The sequence below is a fragment of the Poromitra crassiceps genome (assembly GCF_964638095.1).
Source record: "Poromitra crassiceps genome assembly, chromosome: 3".
NCBI classification, from domain to species: domain Eukaryota; kingdom Metazoa; phylum Chordata; class Actinopteri; order Beryciformes; family Melamphaidae; genus Poromitra; species Poromitra crassiceps.
In genome coordinates, this window is record NC_139625.1 from 81429997 (window position 1) to 81442331 (window position 12335).

At 41.8% G+C, this 12335-nt stretch overlaps 1 protein-coding gene across 1 annotated transcript; it reads right to left on the minus strand.

Moving 5' to 3' along the window:
* Positions 1-806: 806 nt before the first annotated feature.
* On the minus strand, positions 807-9517 carry slc66a3 (solute carrier family 66 member 3). Its single transcript, XM_083633759.1, has 7 exons — positions 9308-9517; positions 6064-6146; positions 5378-5447; positions 5211-5268; positions 2424-2544; positions 1836-1877; positions 807-1088 (listed from the first exon to the last, which is right to left on the minus strand). Exons 1-7 carry the CDS (start codon positions 9451-9453, stop codon positions 991-993), a joined length of 618 nt encoding a protein of 205 aa, XP_083489885.1. The 5' UTR covers positions 9454-9517; the 3' UTR covers positions 807-990.
* Between the last annotated feature and the right edge of the window lie 2818 nt (positions 9518-12335).

Genomic DNA, 12335 nt, shown 5'->3' on the forward strand with positions numbered 1-12335 from the left:
TGTAAAAGTGGGTATGAGAAAGAAACGGATGACTAACATTTGTGTTCTCAAGACTTAAAATGAATAAATATGAGCAATACAAAAACATTGTAACAGTGAAAAGGAAGTCTTGCTGCTGCCAATGCTAGAGAGGATTACTGGACATTAAGGCACAGTGGTCATATTTTACACTGATGAAATTCAGTGCTCACAGAGGCTGGGAAAAAACCTACTCAAGTGAACCAATCACTCATGGGAATGTTAATATGCAACTGTAAATGTCCATTATAATCACTAGAGTGAACTCATGTAAGCTACCTGCAGGCTGACACAATCCCCTCTTTAGCAGCCGCTGGGCAAATGACCTGGAAACATTGAATTTATATATTTTGGGCAAAAAAATAAATTGAAGTTCTTTTTTCTTTTTTTTACTTAAACTGCACAGTTGAAACATGTTCACACATTCAAGACTCTCGTCTGCGAGCTTCTGGAAAACCTGCTAGTTCTCATTATAAAAATTCTCTGTGTAACAATAATGAACGTTGATCCGTGTCTCAAACTATGCCATGTTTGGTCCTTCAATTTAAGGGAATGTGGAAAGTCCTTGAAAATAACTCAAATGTGATGTTTAATTAAGAAGGTGTGTGAACCCTGACTGAAAGGGCTTCTAATGGCCTGTCAACTGTCACCTTGCTGTTAATTCTTTCCTTTCCCCTTTACACTTATTTTTATTATTTGTTTCAGTCATTTTGGACGCAACATTTTTGTTCACACTGGATCTTATAAATGGAATTTTTACAAGAGGTAATTGGGAAAACAACGGCATCCTCTCGGAGTGGTGATGCCGTTTTTGCAGAGGGTCGATTGTTTTTTTTTAAATACATTTTGGATACATAGATTTGTGTCAGCCTGAAGGTATGCTCCTTAAGTTACCATGGTGATCTTCGCCTGCTTTAAAGTGAGTCATCTTCTTGAGAGCGAGGTCCTGGTGAGACAGCTCCCACGTTGACCTTAGTCTTGTTTCTTGGAGCTGCTGCTTCTCCGGTAGTACAGCACAGTGAGCAGCACCCACAGGTTCAGCAGGGTCATGGCGATGAAGCGCACCAGCACTGTGACACAGGGAGGGACAGCCTTTCAGTAGATCCAACAAAAAAAGCACCACAGAGGATTCAACTAACATGACAGAGCCATCAGTAAAGCACAAGGATAACAAGGAGAAGATATAGAAGAAACGAGACATTCTGAAGGGCTTCACCTGAAATCTTTATAGAATTCCATCATACTAATTCCTTTCACTCCTTTGGATTGGAAGCGGCACGCCTCTCGTGTGTGTGTGTGTGTGTGTGTGTGTGTGTGTCACACTCACCCTGCATGTCTCCGCTTGTCATAGTGGTGGTTGTGTGTGTGTGTGTGCGCGTGCGTGTGTGCGTGCGTGTGTGTGTGTGCGTGTGTGTGTGTGTGTCACACTCACCCTGCATGTCTCCGCTTGTCATAGTGGTGGTTGTGTGTGTGTGTGTGTGTGCGTGTGTGTGTGTGTGTCACACTCACCCTGCATGTCTCCACTTGTCATAGTGGTGGTTGTGTGTGTGTGTGTGTGTGTGTCACACTCACCCTGCATGTCTCCGCTTGTCATAGTGGTGGTTGTGTGTGTGTGTGTGTGTGTGTGTGTGTCACACTCACCCTGCATGTCTCCGCTTGTCATAGTGGTGGTTGTGTGTGTGTGTGTGCGTGCGTGCGTGCATGCGCGTGTGTGTGTCACACTCACCCTGCATGTCTCCGCTGGTCATAGTGGTGTGTGCGTGTGTGTGTGCGCGTGCGCGTGCGTGCGTGTGTGTGTGTGTGTGTGTCACACTCACCCTGCATGTCTCCGCTGGTCATAGTGGTGGTGTAAATCCGTGCTGAAACAAACAGGGAGGCCATGTAAATGACACCCTCATTTATTCTCTGACATATTCTATTTAATTCATGAAGCGTTGAACTGCTCATTTATTAAGTCTGGAGCCAAGTGAATAATATAATACACAGTTTCATAGACCTGATACTTTTTAAGTACGAGTGATTTCTATATTAATTGTGAATGCAATATGCAAGAGAGAGATATGATGCTGCAGTTTGCTTGATTACACATTTATTGTACTGTATAATAAATTATCTGGCATGAACAGTTCTTCATATTCGAAGATTAACGGCACAAAATATCGGCTATTGGCAGCTTCAATCCCCCCCCCTCTCTCGCCGTTTTCTCTCATTTTCTCCCTGACAGACCCTTCTCACGGGGGCCATTTTGTGTCAAAAAGGCAGGGTAAACACAGGCGCAAGCAAAACACTAATGGGGGTTTCAAACTTCCATGATTGGCATTTGGAAACCCTCATTACTGTTTTGCTTGCACCTGTGTTTATTCTGCCTTAGGTAAGGGTTGATAGGCTGTAGATACGGTACTCACCCATACACGTGTAGGTTGCCAGACCCCAGGAGAGCGCGCTAACCTGTTCCGAGTCCTTGGAGCTCCACAGACACTGCAGCTGGGCGAACTTACTGGCTGCACTGATGAACGTGCACAGGCTCTGAGAAGACAAAGGGGTCAAGTGCACCATGGTTTGAATTCACAGTGCTCAATATCGGCTGAATGCCATTCCTCTCTACACTTGTGTCATGTTTTGCAATCGGCACAATCCAGCCATTCAGACGTTTCTCTATAGATTGATAGAGAGAACACCGTTACCGTCCTCTTGTTTGTGCACAGACATGCCTGCCCTAACAAATTTCACCAGACACCAATACAATCCTAATGACAGTCCTTTGATTCACCAGACACCAATACAATCCTCATGACAGTCCTTTGATTCACAAGACACCAATACAATCCTCATGACAGTCCTTTGATTCACAAGACACCAATACAATCCTCATGACAGTCCTTTGATTCACAAGACACCAATACAATCCTAATGACAGTCCTTTGATTCACCAGACACCAATACAATCCTCATGACAGTCCTTTGATTCACAAGACACCAATACAATCCTCATGACAGTCCTTTGATTCACAAGACACCAATACAATCCTAATGACAGTCCTTTGATTCACCAGACACCAATACAATCCTAATGACAGTCCTTTGATTCACCAGACACCAATACAATCCTAATGACAGTCCTTTGATTCACAAGACACCAATACAATCCTAATGACAGTCCTTTGATTCACCAGACACCAATACAATCCTAATGACAGTCCTTTGATTCACCAGACACCAATACAATCCTAATGACAGTCCTTTGATTCACAAGACACCAATACAATCCTCATGACAGTCCTTTGATTCACAAGACACCAATACAATCCTCATGACAGTCCTTTGATTCACAAGACACCAATACAATCCTAATGACAGTCCTTTGATTCACCAGACACCAATACAATCCTAATGACAGTCCTTTGATTCACCAGACACCAATACAATCCTAATGACAGTCCTTTGATTCACAAGACACCAATACAATCCTAATGACAGTCCTTTGATTCACCAGACACCAATACAATCCTAATGACAGTCCTTTGATTCACCAGACACCAATACAATCTTAATGACAGTCCTTTGATTCACAAGACACCAATACAATCCTAATGACAGTCCTTTGATTCACAAGACACCAATACAATCCTCATGACAGTCCTTTGATTCCCAAGACACCAATACAATCCTAATGACAGTCCTTAGATTCACCAGGCACCAATACAATCCTAATGACAGTCCTTTGATTCACCAGGCACCAATACAATCCTAATGACAGTCCTTTGATTCACCAGACACCAATACAATCCTAATGACAGTCCTTTGATTCACCAGACACCAATACAATCCGAATGACAGTCCTTTGATTCACCAGACACCAATACAATCCTAATGACAGTCCTTTGATTCACAAGACACCAATACAATCCTAATGACAGTCCTTTGATTCACCAGACACCAATACAATCCTAATGACAGTCCTTTGATTCACAAGACACCAATACAATCCGAATGACAGTCCTTTGATTCACCAGACACCAATACAATCCTAATGACAGTCCTTTGATTCACAAGACACCAATACAATCCGAATGACAGTCCTTTGATTCACCAGACACCAATACAATCCTAATGACAGTCCTTTGATTCACCAGACACCAATACAATCCTAATGACAGTCCTTTGATTCACCAGACACCAATACAATCTTAATGACAGTCCTTTGATTCACAAGACACCAATACAATCCTAATGACAGTCCTTTGATTCACAAGACACCAATACAATCCTCATGACAGTCCTTTGATTCCCAAGACACCAATACAATCCTAATGACAGTCCTTAGATTCACCAGGCACCAATACAATCCTAATGACAGTCCTTTGATTCACCAGGCACCAATACAATCCTAATGACAGTCCTTTGATTCACCAGACATTAATACAATCCTAATGACAGTCCTTTGATTCACCAGACACCAATACAATCCGAATGACAGTCCTTTGATTCACCAGACACCAATACAATCCTAATGACAGTCCTTTGATTCACAAGACACCAATACAATCCTAATGACAGTCCTTTGATTCACCAGACACCAATACAATCCTAATGACAGTCCTTTGATTCACAAGACACCAATACAATCCTAATGACAGTCCTTTGATTCACCAGACACCAATACAATCCTAATGAGAGTCATTTGATTCACAAGACACCAATACAATCCTAATGACAGTCCTTTGATTCACAAGACACCAATACAATCCTAATGACAGTCCTTTGATTCACCAGACACCAATACAATCCTAATGACAGTCCTTTGATTCACCAGACACCAATACAATCCTAATGACAGTCCTTTGATTCACCAGACACCAATACAATCCTAATGACAGTCCTTTGATTCACCAGACACCAATACAATCCTAATGACAGTCCTTTGATTCACCAGACACCAATACAATCCTAATGACAGTCCTTTGATTCACCAGACACCAATACAATCCTAATGACAGTCCTTTGATTCACCAGACACCAATACAATCCTAATGACAGTCCTTAGAGGCATTCCACTCATTAGCCAGAGAAAGCTGTTTGGCATTCCGAGGTCTGGATCGCTTTCTGTTCAAATCTGAGATGTCATTCCTTTTGCTTATATGGGGATGTGCTGAGCCTTAAGGCTGCTGTTAAATGTGAAATTCAGTTTGTACCATAGCCAAATCTATGATCCACGTCTGCACAGTGAGGAGCTGCCAACCCCCCACAAACCTGATCACATGGGGTTAAGGCACTAACACATGGTGTGACATGAACAAAGACATCAACATCTTCACATCCATTGGTTCTTCAAAAGTGAAATGGAGATGTGGAAGGATACACCAAGATGTAGAGGAGGCTGTGCCGCAGGCTGCCGTGGTAGTGAAGAATCAGGAGGAGAAGAATGACATCTGAGAAAAACAAATCATAACACACTCCACATTAGAGATAATAACCAATGAGCTGTAGATAAGGAAGTGTTCTGCCTCTGAAAACGAATTTTTTTTAGACGCTCCACTCATTAGACTTTTACTTAATGCCCCTTTAAATTCAGACCCATCCACTCTGCAGCTAATGCAGGCCTATGTTTCACATGCCATGCATTACACTCAACTCTGCAGCTAATGCAGGCCTATGTTTCACATGCCATGCATTACACTCAACTCTGCAGCTAATGCAGGCCTATGTTTCACATGCCATGCATTACGCTCGACAGGAAACCACGTGGACACGCCAGTGACTTCCTGCCAAACCATTTAGCTAGACACAGTTTAAAGTCTGGACATAAACTCTGAGTCTGTGGCTCTGCTTTGAGGGACATTATTGATGGCAGCCGCAACCCTGAACTGTAACAAGATAAGTTACGTGGTTAGGCTCTTATCTGGATGCCTTACATCCTACATTGAGTGTGCTGCAGCAATTGAGGAATTCATCTCCAAAATGAGGTATCCTAAAGTGTGTGTGTGTGTGTGTGTGTGTGTGTGTGTGTGTATATATATATATATATATATATATATAAAACATTACCTTGTGCGATGAGGATTGGGTACTCCAGGTATGTGGGAGGTGGGTAGTCATAGTACATCTGGTATGTTACAAAAACAATGTATCTGAAAAACAGGTGGAGAGTTTATTGGAGGTGGAAAATGTAATATTCAGCACTGATTAAAATGGCAAGAGGCACTGACCAAGAAGAACTGCAGCAAATGATGGCAAAGAAAGCAGTGACATACATAGAGGTCACCTAATATGAGTGTGATCTAGTGAGGAGAGATTTGACTCATTTCAGCCAGACAGGCCATGTTGATGCTTGAGGCATAGTTGGTTGGTCAATTATTTCATGGCCAAATGGTGAGTAATTTGAGTGACTTGGCCAAACACCATCCACAAACATCATGAAATCAGATGAAACAAGGCTAGGTCAAAACCTAGCATATTATGGCCGGCGTGGAAAAGCGTTGATGAGCCTGTTGTCAGCCAAAGTGGCTGGCCGATTTGAAATTGTACCTGCCATGCACATTTGTTTAGGCAGGCTGTGTGTAACTGACATTTGTGTAATGGTTGTCTTGATTTGGGCGATATGGAGCAGAAATTGATTGGTTCCTACACTCCTCGGATTGGTTCCTAGTTGTTTTGGTGAATGGTAGGACTGCATACAAAGTTCTTAGAGATTGTGACCACATCAGTAAAAATGCACAAACTCAAAATGTTCAACTTCCAATCATGGAAGACAAAAACAAAACACCAATGAGGGTTTCCAACTTCCATGATTGGAAGTTGGAAACCCTCATTAGTGTTTTGCTTGCACCTGTGTTTACCCTGCCTTTTCGACACAAAATGGCCCCTGTGAAAAGGGTCTATTGGCAGGGTTCCTATACACTTTCCATTTAAAAAAATGCCATTAAAAGTGAGTCTACAACAACATAAAAGCTATAATTATGTGTGTATCTGTATCAGACCTGGGCCACATTTTCCATACTTTATTTTATTTTATTCCCACAATATTCAAGAATGCAAATGATGAAATTCAATAACAGGCAGGCCTGTAGGAACTCTGTTTAAATGATTCAGGGCAGAGGCGGGTGAAGCTGTAACAGACACGAGCCACTGAAATGAAATCAAAAGCTGCATGAAGCACCGACGATGCAAGTTTACTGCATCTCAAACAGTGGGGGTCATGTGACACAGCGGGGGTCATGTGACACAGTGGGGATCATGTGACACTTGTGTTCTGCAGCCCCACTTTCTGATTCCATCCGATAAGACACCTGGCTTTTTTTTAACCTTCAAATCCAGCCGAGTGCAGCTTTGACTGTCTGCTTTTCCCCTGTATGACTGGTCCCATTCAGCAACTAGGCTACCGCTCACCAACACAGTGGAGACAGTTAGGACAGCACTGCTGCCACTGCCAAGCACCGAGGAGGAGGGACAAGACAAGACTCACACTCTCTCACACACACACACACACACACACACACACACACACACACACACACACACACACACACACACACACACACACACCTGCTTCTTCTTCCCAGACAAAACATTATCCTTGCAGATAGTCCACTGTTTGCTGTATCAACCAACAGTGTTTACGCTGTCCATCCAAATCAAGATTCAAGATTCAAGATTTTTATTGTCACTCCGTAGTACAAGTATCACGTGTGAAATTCTTGTGCTGTGAACTCCGTTTACAACATAGTACAAAATAACAGGGCATATGAGCTCAGGAAAACAACAAGAGACACAACAAGTAATAAGGCAGTAGAGTGATAAGACAAGTCAGAGACAGTGGCATATTCACTGCACATAGGTGCACATGGCATGTGCATACTTTAGACATACTTAAACATAGTTGACGTTCTGTTTGCACAGGTGCAAATAGCATATACCTAATTAAACATACAATTAAACTTGAGACATATGTAATGGTAGCAGCTACAGTACGGTACAGTACAGCTACTACACTATTTGTGTATGTTAAGGTGTTAATCACGCTGTCATGACAAGTGGATCTGGGCCTGTTTGCATGGAGGGGTCTAGATCTGAGAACCTTCCACTGTTACGATAAACTGATCACTGCGTTTAAAAAAAATAACTTAATTTATTTTTCCTCTGTCTTTGTTTCTAACATGAACACACAACACACATCCAAAAGTCTATTCTTTCTGTATACAAATTAAGTCACATGAAAGAGTTTGACTTTGTTTTATACCGATGTCCCCGTTGCAAACTATAGAGGGTATGTATGCGCGTGACGTCACAGAGGCAGAAGTCACTGTGGGGTCACGCTCACCAAGTGGCTGCAGCTCGCAGACACAGCTCGGCCGTTGCGCGGCCTCGCCCGCAACTCGGCTACTGCATGGCCTCGCCTGCCTTATTGGCACACGCTCTCTCTCTCTCCCTCAGTCTCTCTCCCCCTCTCCTCTCTCTCCCCCTCTCTCTGCCTCGTGTGTGTGTGTGTGTCACTGATGACATCATCAGTGATGTCACAATGCCTATGTATGACATCGCTGAGACATCATGACTGATGACTATTAGTGCATCAGTGACATCATCACTGAACTATAGCCTCAGCCTTAGGGCAATTAATCTGAATTGCTTATTACATAATGCATTTTTTTAGCCTGCTTTCTATAATAATGCATCCCTCAATTACTTGAATGCTTCCATTATTTTGGCAGCTACTTGGGTTCGAATCAACTTAGTGAGTTGGTTTGAAATGTGTGTATCAATGAACTACATTCAGTAATGTTCAGGTTATGGTAGCCTAATTGATCTCATTCTTACATTGTAGCCTATAATTCAATCAAAATGTTGTTTTTGTAGACACCAATAATGACTCTCTCTCTCTCTCTCTCTCTCTCTCTCTCTCTCAAAAGCGGCCGGGGGGGGGGGGGGGGCGTAAGTAAATGCCACTTCTCCAGCAGGGACCACTACACCACTGCAGGAGAGGGATGCAGGCAGCCAATGAGAATTGCGACCAAAAGGATGTATGAATTAAATGACCCGATTTTTGAACAGAGTTTGGCCTGCACTGAACTCTCCAGACAACCGCGCGCGTCAGGGCTACACTGGCAGAGACAGTCAGACGAAGAACAGGTGGAGGTTTTCATTATGAGTACACGCGCAACTTTTTAGCAGATGATTGACTTTGATACACGATACAGCTACTATGAGATAGCGTCAGTCATATTAGTGTACAGTAAACGGACACCATAACGTCAACAAACCAGCAAACTCAAGCAACTTTAAAACACAAACGTACCCGGTTAGCTCGAGGAGGAGACTGTTCAGACTGACTCCTGTCGTTGATTTCGCCTGCAACAATACAAAGATCTGCGGGAATTTCAGCACCATGCACGCAAACAGTGTGCTGAAATTAGCGACGTGCAGCAACGTATCCGAGTCCATTGTCCGTGAATAAAAATAACCCAGTCCAAGATGTAAACTTTTGATGAGCAGATTGGAGGGTTTACCAAATCTGGCCAGATGCTGTGACCGATAATAAGCTACCTGAACGATTTAATATATGGCTTCCGTTCAGAACCTTCAAAATAAAAATGTTTGAACCCCCCCCCCCCCCCCCCTGCATAGGCTAGTTTTTACTTATTTGCCTACCTAGGACAAAAAATAAAATAAAAAATAATATAATGCAGTCTTGCATAGCCAGACCTACCGCCATACTTTGTTTTAGCATTGTGCCAGTGCGGGAGAAAGTAACTTGACTGTAATATAGCAGCCTAATGACTCTCTGATGAAGCCTAATGACTCCCTGATGAAGGCTCCTGATGTGTGAGCAGAAACATGTTGCTTTTGTAGCCATGTCTAAATAAAGGCTTTTTAATATATTTCTACCAAAAGACCAGTGCCGCTGTGGACTTTTTAAAGTTTGCTCTTAATCGGTAGTTCCTTAAAGATCCTTAATGGTAGTTACTTAAGAACTGATCATTAGTTACCATGTTAACGAACCAGTAAGTAATGATTACTTCCCTAAAAAAAACTTTTTTTCATTTGTTTTCATTCACTTGTTCATTAATAGGTAAGGAATGCACCATTACTTCCTGCTTACTTTACCATTACTTAACATGTGTGTGACCCCTCAAGTAAAGCAGTACATCTTCCTGAGTTGTTAGTAAGGAATGCACCATTACTTCCTGCTTACTTTACCATTACTTAACATGTGTGTGACCCCTCAAGTAAAGCAGTACATCTTACCGAGTTGTTAGTAAGGAATGCACCATTACTTCCTGCTTACTTTACCATTACTTAACATGTGTGTGACCCCTCAAGTAAAGCAGTACATCTTCCTGAGTTGTTAGTAAGGAATGCACCATTACTTCCTGCTTACTTTACCATTAGTTCCCATGTTTGTGCCCCCTCAAGTAAAGCAGTACATCTTCCTGAGTTGTTACTAAGGGATACACCATTACTTCCTGCTTACTTTACCATTAGGCTACTTAACATGTTTGTGCCCCCTCAAGTAAAGCAGTACATCTTACTGAGTAGTTACTAAGGAATACACAATTACTTCCTGCTTACTTTACCATTACTTAACAACTAGTGAAATATTAAAAAAATAAATAAGGAAGTAATCATTACTTACTGGTTCGTTAACATGGTAACTAATGGTCAGTTCTTAAGTAACTACCATTAAGGAACTACCTATCAACTACTCATTAACTACTCATTAACTATTCATGAACTAATGGTTTGTTCCTTACTCGTTCCTCAGTAACTACTCATTTTTTGTGTTACAGTATTATGAGGTGTTACCCATCTTTCATGAATGAAAAGAAGATTGTTGTTCTTCCCAAATAATTTACAGAGCATTCATAGCAATATGAGCCTATGGGTGATGCAATTTATAGGCTGTAGAAATACAAAATCACTCACAATCACAAAACATACCAGACAACTAGGATATCTTATCTTGAAAAGGGCTATTTTTACTCTTAGCAGTGGCACAGTTGTTCCTGGTGCCACTGCCAGTGCCAGCCAGAGGAAGGCGGGATTCATGGGCATTTCTGAATCATCCAAAAACGGAGAATATCCCATCTATTTCAATGAGACATCTAGACAGATAATATTACTGAACATAAATTAAATGTAACACTTTTGTTTTGCTCCCATTTTTCACTAGTTTAAATATAAGACTTGTTCTATGCACTCAGGCTTATTTCTCTCAAATTGTGTTCACAAATGTGTTTGAATCCGTGTTAGTGAGCACTTCTCCTTTGCCAAGATAATCCATCCATCTGACAGGTGTGACATCTGAAGATGCTAATTAAACATGTAACCACGAGCTCGACTCCTTTTGAAGGCAGCAAAAAACAATAATAATCGAATTAGAGGCAATTAGCCTATGTAATATGATAACAAGTAGGCTAGTTACATTTACAACGGGCCCTTTGAGGGCAACCATAATGCTGATGTGCCCCAGGATGAATGCGTTTTTGACATCCCGAACCCATTCTGCTTTTATTTTGAAGGAAAAAAACAGCTAACTTCCGATATTATTCTGTCATCTTGACTGAGGTTCCCGGCGTCGCAGTTTCACTTCCGTACACATGCACTCAACGCTCATTGGCTCGCTGTGCAGTATGATCGAAATAGTGTATTCTTATGCTAGAATGGATCGTCCGGGGGACATGAGGAGTGATGATTGGTTGGATTTATGCATGAGGAGTGATGATTGGTTACCCGGCTGTAGTAGCCTAGTTGCTTGAAGTTTTTCTGTATTACCTACAGTTTATGGTTTGATAAAACTTTGAATGACTTACAACTTGATCATCTACAAATCTATAGGCTATTATAATGTTTTGTAAATGATGAGTTCATCATTAGTTCATCCTTAACTAATAGAATAGCTTATAAATGACTTACTACTGAACGTTAGGCTATTATAAAGTGTTACCATGTGCTACTTTGCTTTTTGGCCAAATTGTTCTTGCAACTTTTATGCCAATCATTGAATTGAATTGAATTGATAGCATACTACTTCCAAATACTAATAGGCCTACTAATAGGCTACTAAGTACTATCCAAATTCCAATAGCGGTGATTCTACTCGGCGGCAGCCTGACCCAGACGTATAAAGTGTTTACTACTGTGCTGTGTTCTTGTTGTGAAGACAGGGCAGCAGCGGCTCCGCTGTTTCCAGGGAGACGTCAACAAAACGGATTTCAGCAGCAGACAAGCAGTGATTTCTGCACACGTTTTTGTGAACAAATAGCCTACTGGGCAGCTGTAGGCTACTCTAAACTGGCACATTTTCCATTTCGTTTTCTGCCGCA